Source organism: Sturnus vulgaris, chromosome 2, assembly GCF_052056855.1.
Source record: "Sturnus vulgaris isolate bStuVul1 chromosome 2, bStuVul1.hap1, whole genome shotgun sequence".
NCBI classification, from domain to species: Eukaryota; Metazoa; Chordata; class Aves; order Passeriformes; family Sturnidae; genus Sturnus; species Sturnus vulgaris.
Window position 1 is genome coordinate 10,570,187 of NC_142244.1, and position 20,888 is coordinate 10,591,074.

The 20,888-nt window shown below is 36.2% G+C and overlaps 1 protein-coding gene across 21 annotated transcripts in view; it reads right to left on the bottom strand.

Moving 5' to 3' along the window:
* LOC148224620 (uncharacterized) overlaps window positions 1-20,888 on the bottom strand; it is a 319,037-nt gene that overhangs the window by 112,569 nt on the left and 185,580 nt on the right. For 19 of the 21 annotated variants that reach the window (XR_015800147.1, XR_015800092.1, XR_015800164.1 and 16 more), the window contains one exon: window positions 19,877-19,936. The exons of the other annotated variants lie outside the window; for them this stretch is intronic. Coding sequence is in view for 5 of the 19 variants with exons in the window: in XM_088157780.1 (XP_088013906.1) it covers window positions 19,877-19,936 (60 nt within the window). In the remaining 14 variants the exon portion in view is untranslated. The remainder of the gene's footprint in view (window positions 1-19,876; window positions 19,937-20,888) is intronic. 21 annotated transcript variants of the gene reach the window in all.

Sequence of the window (20,888 nt, forward strand, 5' to 3'; positions counted from 1 at the left end):
AAAACTTATTAAATTTCTTGTTCCAATTCAGAGAAAATCTTGTTTTAACCATTAAATCTTGTTTTTACCATTATTCAGCATATTATGTGTTGGGAGATTTTAGAGATTTTGTGTTTTGGGGTTTTATTGTTTGTTGTTTTTCATTTAAATTGACAATAAAATGACCTTACAAATATTTTGTGGTAGAATACAGATAAGATGTCTGCAAATGTTACTTATCTTTGAAGCTTTATATTGCCCTTCCCTTGACCTGCTAAGCAGTTAACATTTCATATTTAACCAAATTGTTTAGATTTCCACATGCAATCAGTTTCTTTCTTTTCTAGACCAAATTGATGAGCAATAACTACAAATGTTAAATGCCCTGTAGATATTTCTTCTTAACATTGTTTTTATTTACTTATTTCTTTTCTGTTTTGGTTTTTTAAAGAATCTTCTCCTTTCAAACAGTGTGAATCCCTTAATAATTAGGTGGAAGATGTTTTCATACAAAGATATATAAAAGAAAACTGCACATGCAATTTCATATAAAAGTTTTCCTTATTTTGTTATCAGTTATTTACTTATCAACACACACACAATGTTGGGAAGATATTTATATTTTTACTGGGATAGAATGGATAAAACAAGAAAATATGACAAAGCAAAATTCATGATTTTGTAAATATCAGATCAACAATATCTTTAACAGATATATGGAATAGTATTTAAGATTAGCCAGACTACTTGCTCCTACATTTTTTACTAAAATAGATGTAATTCCCAGATTTCCATTCTTTCTCATTTGAGTCCAAAGAACACAAGCATCATATTACACCAAATAAATCATAATAAATGCTTAAACACTTGGATTTTTTATTCTACTTGTTAATGACCTCCACAGACTTATCTTTCAACTCAGAAGCTGCTGCTCTTATTCCTGACTGTACTTTTACATGGAACTGCCCCGTTTGCATCTTCATGAGCACTGCAAAGAAAATCCTGCAGCATGGCTGATAATGCTTGGTTTCAGATTTGATAGCATTCTCATAGTTTCTTTGTGTCATCTGATAACATATACATGGAGAGTGATTTTGCTACTCATGAACAACAAAATATTTTATATTTATATTTATATTTATATTTATATTTATATTTATATTTATATTTATATTTATATTTATTTATATTTATATGAAATTTGTCCCAGGCGTCTGTTGCTCTATCTGCAAACCTACTTTTTGTATCAAAGATCGTAACTCAGGAGAATCTTTAGGTAAAGACAAAAAAGTACTTTTGGTGGAAGAAAAATTATACAAGAATAATTTTCCCTTCCTGCCCCATTGCCAGCCTCCTATGAGCATACATGAACCTTTCTTTCAGAAATAGTGTTACACTGTGCTGATGGTTCTGGCTGATATTATTCCTAAAGTTATTTGGAAACTTACAGTGGAGACCCTGCTTCAATGGGAACAAGGCATAGAAGGACTGACCCCACAGTAGCACAACACATAGAAGTGTTTTATAAAATATAGGACTTCTTGTTGTTTTGAAACTTAGAGCTCAGGCACTACTAAGAGGCTTCTCAAACCTTTCAATTTAAGCTGATTTATCAAGATAATTTAGTGCATATTTTATAGTATGCAAGCAGTCCAATTAAGAAATTTTTAGAAGATGTCTGAAAAATACCTGAAAAATAACAATGTCGTAGAACTCTCCAAGTTTGAAACCATTTCCCCTTGTCCTGTCACTCCATGTGTCTGTAAATAGTCTCTCTCCATCTTTCTTGTGGGCTCCCCTTCAGGTACTGGAAGTCCACAATTAGGTCACCCCAAAACATTTTCTTTTCCAGACTGTATATCAAAACATCCCATTAAATCTGGAATTAATTTACTTCTGTCCATTTTTTTAGATTGCTATGCTTGCTATTCTTTTACTATGTACAAGCAACACTACAGCAAGCTTTGACAAAATGCCAGCTATTTTTACAGAGAATAAGAAAAATAGAGCTTTTGCTTTAATTTTAAGCATAAAAACACAAATGGAAAGAAAAGAGCTAAATCTAAAACAGTCTACACTAAGCAGGAATTAAAATGTGCCTTTAGGAGCTTGTTCCCTTTTTAGGGCTTACTTCTTTTATTTCTAAATTCTGCGTCACTGTTCTGTGATGTTTAAGCTAGTCTTTAAGTTAAAAGAGAAATACACATCCAAGTATTTTTCAACATATTAAATTATATTGTCTTGGGGAAAAAAAAACCCTTTCTATGACAGGGCTGTCATAATTACTCAATCTCAGTTTCTTAAAGGGTAGAAGGAGTTTGGACTTTTTATTCAGTAACTCTTAAATGTTCTCTAGTTTACTCAAGATCCCATGTTCCACAATAATCTTGTGTGTCCTGTTTCATAATGTTTTTGATATTATATATTTAAAAACCGAATGCAATCCTAACCAAATCAACTATATATGTTTTCACTTTATAAATAAGCAGACTGCTAAATTCTAGGTGTTAGTAAAATAATTTTAGCACAGGTTTTTCATATCAATCTATAACATTGACAACGTTCAAAGAAACATTGGATCAGTCAAATGCTGGCAATAAGCTAATGGTTATCACAGCTAACTTAATGTCAACTTAAGAATGATATCAATGTTTCTGTTTCCAAAACTGATGATGCTAATCAAAATGTGGCAATTATACAGCCACCTGGGATGGATGGGAAAGTTTAGGCATGACATCCACAAAGTATGTGTTTCAGAAGTGACAAATTAAGGTTTCCAAGCAGCTGCAATATTTTCAAGTGGGAGAAGCTGGTAAAAAACACATGAAGTGAAGCAGATCTCTTTCAGAACATATAATGGGGCTAAGGATAAAGAGAGACAGAAACAGGAATTTGCTCTGAAAGGAAGGAGAGCCTACTAGAGAAAACCAAAAGCAAAGAGTATGTCCAGCAGAAGAAAGTAAAACTAAGACCTACCTTGATGTTAAAAATAAGGACTGGGTGGCATGAAATATTATTCTTTCTAGAACAGTACATCTAAAGCCTAAAAGTGTTTGATTAGTTTTTCCCCTTTTCTTTCTTTATTAAAAAAAAAAAAAATCTTTGTAGGAATAATTGTTTTGGAAGAGTAATCAGCCAATAAGGTTATGTAGTTTAGCAGTCATTTAAATGCTAAGAGCATTTACTGTAGGTGCATCTCAGCATATGGTTGAGATTTTCTTCTGGGACACCCAGTTGTGGCCAGTGGATTCTGATGTGTACGTTGAACTAAATATACAGTGGCTTGCAGGTAAAACTACTTCAAAACATTTCAAATGTAAAGCAGAAATAAGCTGAATACAGAGATAGAGAATTTTGCTATAAAGAATTTGTACCTATGGAGACCTCCAGGACTTAAACTGGAACACAACAAGCTCTATTCTGTCATATCATTTTCCATACTGGACAAAGCAAAAGGAAGGTGTGCTTGGCTGTGGAAAATACAGGCCATAGAAGGAAAGAATTTTAGACATGTAATTTTTCCAACAGTATTTCTACAAGAGACAGAGTACCCAACTAAGGGCCAATCCAAATACATGCAGCACTTGTACTACATGATGTTGTGCTACATCATCATGGGTAGACATGGGAAAGAGATAGGGAAAGACAATTCCTATCTGTGATGGCAATTCAGGAAGCATGCAAGGAAGGTCTATTTCAGGAAGCAAAGCTCTTCTTATTGAGGTTAAAAGATGTTGGAAATGAAGGGTAAGCTTTGTTTTACGGATGAAAAAAATGTAGCTACCCAAGATACACATAAGGTAGTAAATACAGGGAATGAGCAAGTGAACTCCTAAGCCAAATGACCCTCAGCCATGACCTCCAGCCAGTGGGATCAGAACAGAGCCAGACTGAAGGAACCTCCATTTTCTCACTGATCCCTACAATCAAAATCAAAAATCAAAGTCAAAAGTCAAAATCCTCAGCACCAACTGTTCCACTCTGCAGATCAGGTCCTATTGCTACTCACTACTTGCTAGTGTAGACATAGCCAAATTATATTTATTTGGAGACTGAAGCAGGGCTACATATGGAGAATTTCACCTTTGACAAGTACTAACTTCATTTACATTAACACCTGTCTAGACTGTTTTCCTAAGTATAAACATAAAAATCTCCTTAGTGTATTTGGGCCCTTCTTACTTAATTAACCATATGTGACGTAAAGTGATACAACCCAGTTAAAGGTATGTCATTGTTGATAGGATCAATTACAGTCAGACATAAGCATTCATTGCTTATACCATCTGTGCTGTACTCCTAAGTGCAGAACCTTGTCAATGAAACATACACAGATTAACTGTATTCCCTTTCATTAAAAACCACCAATCTGGTTCAGCAGCTCCCGGCGCTTTCTGTTCAAAAGTTGCAATACTGTAATGCACAGTCACCTTCTCCTTCCAGCCTGACATGGCTAGGTAATTTGAGAGGTTTAGCATAGTATTTGTGATTATTCCACATCTTGAATGATTTTATTCTTAACTAACTTGTCCAAGAGTCTTCCAAAATTGTACATGTATACCAACCTGGGAAATCATTGTGTCCATGGTAGGGAAGTAAATCTTCCCTGTTCTGTTACCTGTTTATCAACATTTTCTAAGGCCTCTGGTTTTCACTGCTTTTCTTCAATATTACAGGATCTGATCATACCACGTTTGAGGAAGGAAAACCTCCCAAAACAGTAATTCAAGCCTCAGAACCCTTCAGTTGCCATGTATTTATGCCTAAAGACAAATACACACATACAGAAATACTACAACTAATGTCATGTCTTTGATGTTAGCTGCAATGAGAATTCACAGCTGGAATAAATTAATACTCCTGAAGTTAATTAACAATTTCAGGGATGATACTTTTACATAAAAAGTTATATGATGTGTTCACCTCTATAGGGTTTGGAATAGGTCTTATTTCCTTCCTATCATTACTATGAGAAAATTATTTTTATTTAATAATATAATTATGAGACAGGCAGCATAGTCTCTGGATGGGTGAGGAAGGGGTTTAAAGGACCATATAACATAACCATCTATGTTTAGAGATCAAAAGTTCTAAAAGCAGATTTTTTTTCCCCTCAGAATTAAGGAAAGAATTTGATGGGGTAAAATGTTTCTAATCAAGCTCCCTCCAAAGATGACAACTTCAAGGAAGGATAGGAACCAGTGTTCTACTGTTAAATTATTACAATTAAAATGAATCAATACAGGTCACATGAGAAAGCAGGATGTGCATCTAAGTGCATTTCTCTCTTCTGGTATATTTGAAGGCCATGCTTAAGGATCCTCATGAAGAAAAGCAAGAAGGAATGAATAAGATGCACTTCTGTTGCTATTGTTTGCATACTGGTTTTATATCTCTGTGTTTAATTTGGAAGGGATTTAGAGGCACACCCATGTGGGAAGAGTCTGGTCAGTTTAAAACTGGAAAAAAGAAAAAAGCAACAAACTAACCAAAAAACAACTTTTGGCTGATAAGGACTTTTCCCTGTGTTTATTGTAAAGTAGGTCTAAGGACTAGGTCTCCTGAGATATTAAACAGTGCTGATGAGGATTGTGACCAAAAGTTAAACAAAATAATATAGAAGAAATAAAATTACAGAGAATAATATGGTAATTACAAAATGAGAAAAGTTAAAACAATACTAATTTAGGATTAGCATGCTTATTTCTTTTAAAAGAGCTGAAAGTAAATCATACTTTGGGATGTTGGAAAAGACATTTAATAAGGAGATACTTATTTGAAATCTACAGTGGGATGCCTAGAATATTATGATTTTGTATAACATAACTCCTTTTTACAGCACCTTTTAAAGATAAAGTTAAAAAGGAAAATTTTTAAAACACAAAAAGTTCCTCCTTCACCCACCCAACACCAGATTTAAGTATTTTAATGAAACCCTCTTTATGAAATGGTGGTACGTGTATGATTCAGAACAGAAAACATTGAGAGTAATTTTCATAAAAATATCTGAATTCATTTACAAATAACGATACTTTTTTAATAGTACTTTATATACCTTAGTAATGTTTTTAATGCTATATTGACAAACCAAAACCTCACAAATGTCTACACAAAAGAACCTGAAATTCTCTTCTCCTTTTGTTCTTTATATCTCAAAATCTTACCTATTTTTCACTTATAACAAAAACCATATGTAACTTGTTCTATAGGAACACAGATGATATGACTTTCACATTAATTGCTGACAGATAACACCTTTGAAGCATTTTTCGAATCTCATCTGGAGGACAAGGTTAAAGCAACTTAAGCAGAGGTTTGCTGTGACACCACCAAACAAGAGTTACATGGTTATGTGGAGCTGTCAGAGTTGGCAGGTTCAAAATCCCAGTATAGAACCAAACAGCTTGCTTGATTTTTGAAGCCAAAGAAATTACATAACAAGAACTTTGTTTGTGCTGGGAAAATGTTCTCTGTACCCTTTCAGGCCTTCCATGAGTATTGTTCAAAAGGCAAGCAGTGGCATATTTGTCTTGAGAAGACATTTTCTTACATTACACAAGCCAAATGCACATATCTGAAAGCAAAACTCACTTTCTGTGCAGGGCAGGCATATAGGCATTGTATAATGTGTTATTCCATTAGAGATTCTCCTTGGCAAAGGATGCACATGCCAGTGCTGCATGGCTTCAGAAATGTACATTTGAGTTAAAAGCATGCATTTGATTTAATTGCACCTAGTTTTGGCTCTGAACTATAATGTTTGAATGAAGGCTTCCAATTCAGATACCTGCTTGAAACACCACAGACCAGAGATAGCTGTGAAGGTTTTAGGCTGGAGAATGAAGATAAAAGTGTTAGATAAAGGTTTCAGAAGTTAATAGTGCTTGCTGCAACAGCAAGTCTCATCACACTGCCTCAATCCTTCCTTTTCTCCTCATTAAGGACAAACTAATTGGAATCTAGTATATCATTTGTACAACTGCAGTAATTTTGCCATCTTGCTCTAGGACACAAACTTTATGAACAAAGAAAACCAGAAGTCTACCATTCCTTTTCAGGTGGTTACACTTCCTCTTAAAAAATGCCACTAAATAGCCATTAGGTATGCTATGTCACTCATCCTCATAATTCACCTATACTACAGAATATATGTTAATAACTATTGTATACAACAAGCTAGTGTTTAAAAAATAACAAATTTCATAATTATCATTATCCATAATGATCACACTTCAGGAAAAATTGCCCTAGGAAACTTAAAACATTAAGGCATTGTTATTGTAAAGAGGTCCATCTGAATTTAAAGTGGATTCAGGTGTTCAGCTATTCAGAGTTTAACATGGTGCTTTGTACAAAAAATAAAGTTTTGGTAAAGTTGGTCTTTATTCTCTCAAACCATAAAAAAGCTGCCATTATACATTTTTTAATAAAAAATCAGGTAGTTCTATCTGTTTCATCATAAATAATATTACACAGTCTTGTAAAAAAATAATAATTAATTGGAGGTAGAAACCATAAAGAAGATGAAAAAATCAAAACCTGTTTTGGAAAACAGATTCTCTCCATTTGGAATTTTTTCTCTATGTTTGGATATAATCTTGAATTAATTCTTTTGGCAAAAATTTCTACTACATAAATTCTAGTGAAATCCATCTGGAAAACAAATAGCAATTCAAATGGCAACTATTATGGCACATCAGCTACAACACTTTGAAACTAATTTTACAGGAAGAATATATAATCAAAACAACAATAACTCAAAAAGAGGTCTTACTGGTTATGGCACCAGCCTTGAGATGGCAAATGCAGATTGAACCCCTCATTCCAGTCCAGACCACTTTGTCAGCTGACCCATGGGCCACAGATACACAAACCTGCAAGGTACCAAAAACTTTCCTGAGGGAGTTTGTGTACTTTGAAGAACTCAGCTTTGATGTCTTTCTGTGTTTCTTTCTTTCTCTGCCTCTTCTGTAAGTCAATAAAATAGGTCTAGTAATCCTGTCCTATAAGTTAGTATAAATAGAAGTGAAAAAAAAATAGCTTAATTAATGCAAAATAGGCAACTCCTAGTCTCCACTAAAAGTCTGGAAGAGAAAACACACAGTAAATTGCCAGGGCATTCTGAGAAGGCTTCAAAAACATTTCTATCAGTAGTCAATGGTTTCCCTCACTTGTTTCCCTCAGAAGAAGAATTTCTGCCATTCTACCTTTTTCCCCTAGAAAAAAGAAAAATACTCTTTGCTCCTAGTCTCATGCAGTTATCCAGGCTGATGTTGTTCATTTAAACAGCAGCTTCCTCTATTATTGTCATTATTGCTGCTTGAAGTTTTCACTATGCTTGAGTGAAGTATCTTATTTTCTATTTTAGTTCTGCCTCTTCAGGATTGTTCCTATCTACACTTTTTAAACACTGTATCCTCAAAGCTTTAACACACACAGCTTCAGATGACCATCTTGTACTCAACACAAAGTTCAAAGCTGAGATATGTTTCCAAAGTCCCTCTGGACAATGTTTGTCATCTATGAAAACACTGAGGAGACAAAGGGTAGGGAACAGATGACAACTAAAATTGGAACAATACAATATTCATAAATGCAGTGAGCCAGAATACATCTGCCACTCAGTCAGTCAGTCTCTGCATTTATGTCCTCAAGGCCCACAAGCAGAACAACCAAGAGCCCTTTCCTCTTTCTTACTGGAGGTGACCGAGTCCTGCAGAAACTAATGCCAAGGTTTCTAGGATGCAAGTGATCCCACTCAAATGTATATCACAGCTCAGCACAGGCAATGTAATGAAAATGTCTCACATAAAATTGACATCTTATATTGGTTTTTCAGTTTGCATTGTCTGTTTAGCATGGTCTTTATACTACCTGCCTTGGAGAGCAAACCTCCCGAAAATTACGGAGTACTGGTACTGCCCACTGCTTCCAACAAATCTCTGTAAATGAAACAGAGCCTAGAAAAGCAGTTCATAGCCTTAGCTACCTTCAATTACCTTCTGAAAAATCACACAAGAACACAGAAATTAAATCCAGTTATTTCTATGGAGCTATACTGAAAATCTGCTTAAATGTAAGGAACACAAAAACATCAATGAAGCAGCTGAGACTGTTTTTGCTTTGCCACAGTGGAATAACTTGCTTGGATGCTGAGACTGAATTTGGATAGCCAAGCAGTAATGAGAAACAAAGTAATCTTATTCTTGCCAGGATTGGATATTTTGCCATATTGGATGGAGGCGAGAGAGGGGAAGGGGAAAAGGAAAAAAAAAAAGAAGTGAACCCAATTGTTTATATATAGTTTATGCATGTTCAGTATAAATGAACAAGACTCAAAGTTCCGTACTGGTCTGTTATCCTCAGCTTTAAAGTTTTCAAATATAGTTAAATGAAACCAAATGCAGTTAAATGAATTTGAACTGATTTCTTATAAAACACTGAATTCTTGTGCTTTTTGTGGTTATCTGGTATTCACATCCAATAACTGAAGCCAACAGAGCTCAGATCTGGAAAATTAGCTTTGCTGAAAATAGACAAGCAACTCTTCTGTAACATTTACACTAACATCTTCTGGAACAAAACAAAACAAAAAAAAATCAACAAAATCCCTAACCCAGCAATCTTGTGTACTCCATTTGAAAGGATGAATAAATGTCAGCACCAGACATTTTTCCCATTCTGGCCATCACTGGCTATCTACACAAAAACACAGAATTGCTGGTAAATCAGATGGCTGCTTACCTGCTCTGTTTTTCCTTCAAACTGCCACCCAGTCCTGACCCACATCTCATTGTCTGTGCCATTTCCCAACAGCTCAGAATTAAGTCAGATTGCAAAGTCAATGCTACTAGGTTTAAAACCAAACTACCTCACAGGTTTTCTCATTAATCATTATTCAGTTCTTATTTTTTAATCTTCAAGGGAACAACTTTCCTCTAGAAAACTCTTGTCTGGTCTTCTTAACATTAAGAAGGAGAAATTTTTAGTCTGTGTAAATCTTTCTTAGCTTACAAAACAAGTATTGATGAATTCATTTTTATTAGATGTCTCTCAAACTCCACCCGGCTTCCAAGAAGATCAATCAAAAAATGAACTAGATGTCACCCACATCAGTGAAAAAGCAAACATATGCAACACTTCAAGTTTGTGAAGTATACATGGAGACAGCCAGCTTGCAACTCACACCCTCATGCCATCTCCCATCATATTTAACCTTTTAGAAGGAGCACTCCTCTATCCAAATTAAGCACACTACTTTTCAGTTATCTCTCTATGAACATCTGGCCATCGATTCAAGTTGTCCATCACTAAAACAAAAACTTAAAACTTGGTCTCACAGAATCCCTTCCATAAAATCCTCTTCAGTTTTTCTAAAACCTTTAACAGCTGGTCTTCACTGATAGGACAAATTAATTTCCTTCTGTGCTTTTTTAGGTTGGATATTCATGTAATCAGTTGCAGGTATGGCCTTTCCCATCTATATCCTCAAAAAAATGTTCCAAAATATTATATGTCACTTATGCCATGTCATCCTTTTTTGGCTTTGACAAACCTTTATGCTCAAACCCATCTGAGTTTCTTCTCTATTACTTCACATGCTTCCCATCATCCTAGGGAATTATAGCTGTAAAAGCATCTTTACATAAGTTTTGGCCTGCTATCACTTTCTCAATCTGCCACCAGAGATTGTCTCAGCAAAATTTCATGGGTTTTAAACATTTTTATTTACCATAACTACAAAAATTGAGAGAACATCTGTGCCAACTGGATGTTCAGACTGCTTATAATATAGCCCATGGCCAGCTGTGTGCCCTCTGCCACCTACATTTAATTATTATTTAGGTTACATTTAGATCTGTGTCTTTTCAGAGCTCTATATTCAGTATTCTTCCATGAAAAGAGCTCTTCAGCAAATTCGGACAAACAATCAAATTTTCTCATTTTTTCTGCACTATGACCTTCTTGTGAATGAAATGAAGGAGGAAAAGCACCTAACTTTGGTTGTAAAATGTTTCAGTTTTGCACCTAATGTCCTACTCTTTTAATGGCTCCTCATTTTTCTCCATGACCTACTTCCTGAGTCAGTCTTCATTTTGGCTTCACAAAGTTGGAACAGCATATTATTACTACTATTATTATTATTATTATTATTAATAATAATAATAATAATCACTCTGGAATAAGACAATGATATCTCTGTATATGCTAGTGAATAAAGCAAAAAAAAATCCCATAAAAATGATGTGGCTTTAACTTGTAGAGGTTTAATAGTGTGCTAATGTTAGAGACTACATACAGATAAATATGTTGACCTTGAAATCATACCTTAAAAATTATTCTACTGACACCCATTACACTACAATTATGCTGAGCTGAATTAAGTCACAAAACTTTAAAGACAATTCAGAAATCAAAATACTCAACTTTCCAATAAGGAACATAATCTTCCTGGATGGCTTGAAAGCTCTAAAAACACCCCAACAAACAAACTTGTTTTCTTCTAAATTTTCATTTCATATCGTATTCAAGCATCATTTCTAAGAAGATTGTCAAAATGAAGCCTTATAGTAAAGTTGATGAAAACCACATATTCCAAAGGATCCCAGAACAGAAAATTTAGACTTTATATCCAAGTCTGAGCACTAATATAATATTCATGAGAAGAAAAATTATGCATTGAAGCATTCAATATATTAAATAAATTTAAAATATAATAAATGTTAATTTTCAGATATGCCTATTTATAGGCCATTTTCTGTTGCTCAGCTTTGCGACCTCTAAGTAGTTTCAAAATATGAGGTTTGCTTTTTGATATTTGGACACATTAATATATATTTCATATATAATACATACACATATTTTATAATGAAAACACATTTTTAAAAACAAACAAACAAGAAATCCTGATTGGTAAGCCTTTGTTTATATCCTTGTTGCAAAACAATCTTTCCAGGACAATACATAATTTACAATCTAAACAGACATTGCTCAGTGCCCCGGAGCAACTGTTGTCATTGTCTAAATACCTTTTCAGCACATCTTCTTTAGTCTTATTACTCCTTTACTGAAGATACTTTTCAAATTATTTTAATCTTCACATGCAATTATTAATTTCTGAAAGCTGGGTTTTTTGGCAAATACTGTCCTACCCAAGCACTCCACAAATCTTTTTCACTTTAGATAAAAGAACATAGCAGACCCATACATGCAACCGTTGTGTGGGAAAGCACCATCACGCTGCACTTCAGCTGGCAGAAAATTACCAAGGTTACTTTATTTTGGGCACCTGAAACAAACCTCTCGTGAGCTGATGTCTTTCAGATTACCTATTTCTGTACATTCAAAACACATTCCCTCTATTTTATTTTGCTTGAGTCATGAGACTTCTCAGGTGTGCACTGGATATTACAAGTACCTCCCTTAGGTACCCTGGAAATAAGGAATGGGCCACTCACTCAAGAGTCAGACTTGAGGATCCTTGTGGATCCCTCCCAACCTGGAATATTCTGTGATTCTGAGTGCAGGGAAAGACACATAAAACAAAAACTTAAACCTCATAAAAGATATCAACCCTACATCTTCTGTTCAGCAATTTTAAAGCAGTACATAAATAAAATACTAGTTTGAAGGATAAAGATCATTCTATATTAAGATGCAAGACTAAAAATCGGGTAAAATTAAAGTTAGATGTGTTGTGCACCCCTCTGTAAATGAAAGGACAGCCCACTAGGGAAAGGAATATCATCATGGTGACACATTATTGAAACTTATTTTTCCCAGAATTTAACCTAACCCCCCCTCTGTAGAAAACAAGATGTCAATTTAAAGTGCTTCTTGAATTCAACTAGTCTGAACAATTTAAGGTTTGAAGTTCCCTGAATATTACAGGAATAAGAACATCATTAAATATAGAAAAGTTTGTTTTACTTGCGATTTTTTTCAAGTGCAGCCAAAATTGCTTAGTGTCCTACACTAAATTACTTCTCTACCCCAGAGAGAGGGTGTTCCCTCCAAACCAGAGATGACGATATAAGGATTTCAGAAACTATTGTTTGCACTTTAGTGATCTTCAAATTGCTAGCACACAGAATTTTCAAATAAAGCACTGGTAGTCTGAAAGCGCTAAGATATTTAAATTTATTTGCTTTTAAAAAAAAAGAACCTTTAAAAATATTTAGAATTCTATTAGAGGTATAGTCTTTTTACTGCCTTTAGCACCAGGTTATCAAAGTACCCTCAGTAGTCTATTATGAACTAGAAGCAGTGTCTGTCAAAGTTGGTTCATTTCCTCTTTCCTTAAGAGGGAAATTAAGTATAAAATATCATGCCTCGTTAAGGTTTATTTTCTTTTATTATTTTAGTGAACACATATACATATTTCTATGTTTGTGTCAAAGACAAAGCCATGTAAAAGAATTGTGCCTTGTACTTGCATTTCCATAGGAAAGTGGCTCCCACCACCCCAAATGGTCCTTAGAAAGGCTGAGGAGACAAGCTTTATAAAGAATCTAAAAAAGTTCCAGTGTGCATAAACTCTGCTCATTACAGTGATTTTCTACCTAAGAATTAAGGTAATTTTTAAAAAGTAGCTTCAGCCACTCGTCACCTTCAAGATAAAAAGTACGATCTCATACTGAAATGTTTATTCTTCGGGAAAATCTGGTCTTTAGAAGGCTGGTTTTCATATCATAGAATCAGAGAATTAATGAGCTTGGAAGGCATATTGAAGTTATGTCATAGAATGGCCTGGGTTGGAAGGGACCTGAAAGATCACCTCGTTCCAACACCCCTGTCCTGGGCAGGGACGCCTTCCACTACACAAGGTAGCAGCAAAAAACTCTGTCCAACCTGGCCTTGAACACTTTCAGTGGTGGAGCACCCACAACATTTCTAGGAAACGTGCTCCAGGGCCTGACTTCACTCACAGGAAAGAATTTCTTTCTAATCTCATCTAAACCTACTCTCTGTCAGTTTGATGCCATTCCCACATATCCTGCCACTCCAGGTCCCTTTCCATCTTTCTGGTAGTCTCCCTTTGGGTACTGGAAAACTGCAATTAGGTCACCCCAAAGCCTTCTCTGTTCCAGGCAGAACAATCCCAGTTCTCTCATCCTTTGCTCACAGCAGAGCTGCTCCATCCCTCTGATGCCCTCGGTGCCTGCTCTGGGCTGGCTCCAGCAGGTCCCTGTCCTTGCTGTGCTGGAGCCCAGAGCTGGATGCAGCCCTGCAGGTGGGGTCTGAGCAGAGCGGGGCAGAGGGGCAGAATCCCCTCCCTGCCCTGCTGCCCACGGGGCTCTGGATGCAGCCCAGCACTCGGGGGGTTCTGGGCTCCCAGAGCACACAGCTGGGGCATGTCCAGCCTCTCACCCACCAGCACCCCCAAATCCTTCTCCAGGGCTGCTCTGGATCTGCTCATGCCCAGCCCGGGTTGGTACCAGGGGTTACCCTGACACAGGTGCAGCACCTTGGACTTGCTCTGTTAAACCAATTTAAAGATTGGTTTAACCAAAAAATATTCCTATGGGCCACTTCTTGAGCTGTCCAGGTCTCTCTGGATGGCCCTGTCCTTCAGGTGTGTCACCCACACCCCTCAAGTTGGTGTCATAAGCAAAACCTGCTGAGGGTGCACTCAATCCCTTCACCCATGTAATTACTGAAGATCTGAGAGTCATGTGAAGCAAGTCTGAGAGCAGGTTTCTCAGCAGCTTATCTAGGCACTCCTGAACACTTCCAAGAACAGAGATGCAATTATCAAATACAAACATCACATCTATCAATCAGAGTGTTCCTGTAAAGGTGCATCCACTTCCCCATAGATTTTCAAAGGCAGCTGTGATCACTGTGTTGATTTCCTCTATAATCAACTTGAGGAGTTGGACTCACTCATTTCTGTATCAACTTCTCATTGAGTAAGGACATTTCTATAATCAGTTTTGTTTTAATGTGAAATTTGAGATACTTCAATTAATTCCAAACACTGACTTTATAACTCATATCATATAACCTTAAACTCTATCCCACCCTAATAGTCACTCTAGAATATGCTCATTTTTGGTTCAGAAGATACATCCTCCTTGATTTGTCTCTCATTACTTCATCTTTTCCTACAAAAACTTCTCTTACAGTTTAACTATCCTAAGCACAGGGTGCAATTACCATCTAGCTATCCAATTGCTTACTAATCCCTGGTGATTATAAATAAATATGTGAAGCTATCCTGGGGCAGGGGGTAAAAGGGGATAGAGAGGGGAAAAAAAAAAAAAAAAGACACCAGAAAACAAGAAGAACAAGATACTCCAGAAATCTTGCATCTCAACATCACTAAGATTTCACGGAACACTTTACTGCAGATCATTTTACCAGCAGCAGTGAAAATAAAAATCAGCTAGTTTTGTAATCAAGAGATAATCAACTTAGGTGCTCCTTTCATACAGCTCAAAGTAAACTTTATGTTGAGTTGAAGGCTGGAAGAGACAACCAGGGATCATTTTCCTTTTGAAAGCTGTTCACTTTTCTGCCTTTCATTAACTAGACTGAGCCAGAGAGAGTTCCTTGCACTGGGTGGTTCAAGACGTGGGCTTGAGTTCCAAGCACTTACTTATTATGTGCTCGTGTAACCACCCAGCACTCCTACTGTTAAACCTTCCCAGGAAGAGCCTTGCTATGTGAAAAGCGTCTGTCTCCTTGAAAAACCATTAGGCAATTACATTGCAAAGTCATGAAAAAATACTTCCTCTAAAACTTATGAAGAAATCAGACACCTGCACATGCAATGTAGTCTTAAAAGCAGAATGACAGGATTACAAGGTCAATGGTTTTCCTTTTGACAGATGTTATCTGGGCAGGATTCTGGCCCCTAGAGAGTGCAGAAAAAAAGACAAAAATAAACAAGAAATGGCAATAGGCAGCAAAGATCAACCTAGTGAAAAATAATTTTAAACAAAATATACAGGAATTATGAGAGATGAGCATAGGGTGGCAACATTTAGTTATCCCTTTAAAAGAGGAGTCAAATGTTACTCTGCCACTGGGGTTTGACCACACCACTATGCACCCCATGAGACTCTTGATCCTCCTTACTTTTCCTTCCCTCTTTGAATATAATGGTTAAAAATACACTTTTTGAAGCAAACCTAATAGAGAAAAGGGCAATTTATTCCTCATGTTAAGAGCAAGGGACCACTTGTAATGTTCTCAGCTAGGAGAACATACAGCATACAACTAGGACAAAACCAATTTAATATTGGTACATAAAGCAGATCTAATCTTGTTTGGAATCTTCAAGACATCATAATGATTAAATAAGAACAAATTCTGGACACTAGTTATTATTCCCATATGAGCAATTATTACTGCACATAGACATCTGACACTGCCTGCCACAATTGAACTCACTTCTATTACCACTTCACATAGCATTCACTTCACTGACTCTTACATCCTAGGTAAGAGTTTTAGCTTGAGAAAATGTCATTAATTTAATATGCATTAAAAGCCCCACAGACTCCCCTGATGTTCTATTGATATAATTCCATTCCTATTGGGCTGATCCTTCAGGAAACAGGCAATAGTTAACACAAGTATATGTCAAGACTCAAGGAGTACCAAACTTACTGCACCAAAGAGAAAGTCTAAGCAAAGAATGGTGGCAGAATTAGCACAGATGTTTTTGCAGCAATAATTAGTTGTCACCTCTAAGACAGAGTCCAGAGGAGGCCACCAAGTTAATTGGTCGAATGGAGCACCTCTCCTGTGAGGAAAGGTTGAGAGAATTGAGATTGTTCAGCCTGGAAAAGAGAAAGAACTGGGGTGACCTGATTGCTGTCTTTCAGTATCTGAAGGGAGCTCACAGGAAAGATGGAGAGAGATTATTTACAAGGGTCTGGAGTGACAGGACAAGGGGGAATGGCTTCAAACTGACAGCAAATAGGTTTAGATTAGAGATTAGGAAGAAATTGTTTACTGTGAGGGTGGTGAGGCATTGGCACAGATTACCCAGGGCTGCCCCATCCCTGGCAGTGTTCAAGGCCAGGTTGGATGGGGCTCTGAGCATCCTGGTCTAGTGGAAGGTGTCCCTGCCCATGGCAGGGGGCTGGAACTAAATGTTCCCTTCCAATCCAGGTCATTCTATGAAATGATGATAGGAAGTGCCACATGAAACATTGCAAAAAGTATAAATTCTCCAGCTGTAAAGAAATATTCTGGGAACAAGGTTTGTATGTGATTATCAGTGTTAAGCTAGTCCAGGAGTGTGAGCACACTGGCAGGACCACACCACACATACTGCATATCCATCTTTTCCACCTTTTTCCTTATTTTCTTTCCTATATTTCTCTACCCTTGACTAATTTCCGACTCAGCAGGTCGTTCTGTATCACTGAATACTTGAAATTTCTTTCAGATTCAGCAACCAAATGCTAATATTGTATATAGATATATCTATATCTATCTCTATGTACACACACACACAGACACATCATTCACGCAGGTGCAGAGGATGCAATCCTGACAGAACTGCTTCCAACTTTTGGGATATAACACTTTTTTCTCCACCAGATGGCAGTAACTTCAACTTAATATAACCCGGACTGGTCACCACATGCACAGCAAACAATGGCATACTTTGTGTTTGAGATTTTCCTTACGAAGTAATGCCGATTTATTTTCTGAACGAGTACAGTAGAGTTATTGCAATTTCCTCCTATCTAATGGCAAAGCGTTCTACTAATAGCTAACTCAACTTTGATCAGTATATCCTACAAGGTTTGTTTTTTTATAAACACATATACTTTTTTTTCAGTATGCTGTAATTTTGTCAAATTGGAGAAGTGCGGGTATTATTTCTCATCGTTGTCTTGTTCCAAGAATAATTACCAAACAAATATCTGGGTAACTTTCAACTGTGTAATGAACAAACTTTTACAATAGATGCTAATGAATAAAAAGGACTCCAAAGAAGGAAGGGAAATGATAAATACCTTTTGCATAATTTTCTGACAAAAGTATTCAGTGTGCAGATTTCTTAACTTATAAAAGCTCAGGGTAAAATCTACACCAAAAATATTGCAGCCAGCACATACTATTTTACACATCAGCTAAATTGTGTTTAATATGGGAGCTGACAATTTCTTCTACTGGCAAAACCAGGAATGTTTTTGTCAACATAGTCCAGGCACCATAAAAATAATGTAATTTGGTGGATGGGGACTAGGATATCCAGCTCTAGGAGAAACTCATCCATTTATTCTAACCAAAAGATCATTGTTCCCTTTTTATTTCTTTGACTTCTAATTTTCCAGAAGAAAAAAACCTATATTACCAAAAGAGAACTTCCCTCCCATTCTACTAATATTAGTATTCAGACTGATTAACCGGGTTTATATTCTGACTGCAAAGATAATATCAAAAGTGCACATTCTTATTAATAAAACACACTCATTTTCCAATAAATTTATGACCAAATATGCAGTCTGTTTGGACAGCTGGCTTCCACCATCCCACAAGCCAGGATTCAGATCTCTGTTTTTCCTTCCCATGTTTTTTTGGTTTTTTTTTTCAGCAGAATATAGAGCAAAATTTTCTCTAGACGTACAAAACAAGTAAGTACAGTAAGGGAAAGAAAAGACTGGAAAAATAATGCAAAAAGTGATATGACTACATTCTACTAATTAAATATTAAGCAGCCAATTGTACTTATCTTTCACACTCATGGGCGATATTCCAAAGCATTTCACTTTTAATACCAAAATGCAAATCCCATTTACATGGATGTGTACTGGATAAGCAGTATCTCAAACCTGTGACAGTGGAACTGAAGATGTTCTCAAGATATATTTTGGTTCAAAAGACCTGTTTATAAACTTTTCATTATGGCTTGACATCCTTCTGAGATGACGTATCTACATCAGCTGGAAGGATGAGCAGAATTCACCACAAAAATAAGTCATTTTTACATCATTTCCTCTTCCTGAAGGAAGAGGAAAAATAAAGGTATCAAGTAATATTTGATATGAACCTAACCAAAATGATTTGAGGTGGAGAATGCAAACCTTTGTGAATAACCGTGAACTCAAAATCCATCCCTGGCTTGAAAGGAGAAACTGAATGAGTTCTTGTTGAAGGGGACAGAATAAACACAGAGTAAACACAGGCATTCATCATTTAACATAAAGTGCCAGTATAGAAAGTTTAGCATAGCCCTGTGATGTTCTAAGGGACAGTGAAGTAGAAGTGACAGAAAACTGATTTTTCCTCCAACTGCAGGATCAGTAATAATGTCACAGTTATGTTTAGAGAACTCTATATATTTTGAAAAAGATATGGGAAAAATAGAGGTGAAGGAAGAGACACAAATACTGAATAGTGGAGAACAGGTATTACAGTGAAAGTCTTAAGACAGCTCAGATGTATTTTAGCTGACTTGAACAAATATGTAGCAGTCATTACAGGAACACAACACCACCTATAAGTGCCAGCAGAAAACAATGGAACAATGGCTCAAAGCTGAAGCTGGTCAAATTTAAATCGGGTAAAAAGGCACAAATTTTGATACTTCATTTCATGAAATAACCACTTTTGCTATGAAGATAAAGACCAAATTAAATTAAAATAATTTCCTGTTTCAAAGAAAAAAAATCAAGGTAGTAACAGCACAAAATGTAAAAACTTGAGAGTTGAAACTATACCATCCAATGCCCATTCTGATTTGAAACCCAGCCCTGTGCTGTGAGGAGAAGCACCATGTGTGAGCTCCTCAGGAGACATTTGAAATGCAGAGGGAGCAACTTTCCACTGTCCTGGGAAAGCCATGGTGGGACAAGAGCAGCTGCACTGCCCTCAGGGGCTGGTCATGGTGACTGGGACTCAGACTTTGGGGAGGGGTCTCAGGGCTTACCTGCAGCTTTGGGGAGCAGCAAACACAGTCCTGCTGTGAGATGGAATGGCAGCTGTACACCTGGAAGAGACGCAGCACATGAGAACAAACTGGCTGAGTTTTACTTGGTATTTCAAAAAGAAGCTTGTTTCAAAGAAAGACATAGTGTTATGTACCATAACTACACAACATAAAAACAAAAAAAAAAAGAAGCTTTTTTTTTTTACAAGATCTGATGAACTTGAACATGCTAACAAATTTAAGGGAATTGTCATATACCAGTAGCTGAAACAATCAAGTAACATGGTGCAACATTTTCTGTCTTGCAGGCCCCATAACCTTTCAACACATCAAACGCTGCATTCTTTCTGGATGCACATTTAGTTGTGTGCTGAGCTTTGCATGCAAATAAATTCACAACTTCATTACTTTTATAAATAATGTACTTATATAAGTAAAGTACATTTTTTTCTTAGACTGAATTTTAACACCTGAAAATTCTTTTTTTCTCTTTGTGGGTTGTTGGAAAACATATAGAATGAACTCATGCACGAAACTTATATTTTTTTCTCATCTTCACAGCAAACACAAAGATATGTTTAACAGAATACATAGGGAAAGTATTAATCTACAATCACGTGTCTAGTACAATAAATACAATGCTAAGGGAAAACACATGTAGCAGAACCACTATGCTGGCAAAATATATTTAGCTTACACAGTAAGAAATTCTCTGAGCTGTTTGTAATCAACAGATCATATTTAGTGCCTTCCTTTCATTAACAGGGAGTTTTTCAAGAAGTGGGATAAGTTAGAAAATTCTTGTTACACTCAGAGTAAGCACAGGATTTTTAAATGAGGAACCCTTCAGTTTCTGAGAGCTCAATTAGTATTAATTACAAGTTTAAAGAAGAACCACAACATATTCACATTGATAGTATAGGCATATCTACAGCATAATTACTGTCACTTCAATAAGTGCACTCATGCATATACATGCCCTTCTAGGATCAAAGTGGTGGCAAATCCAGTC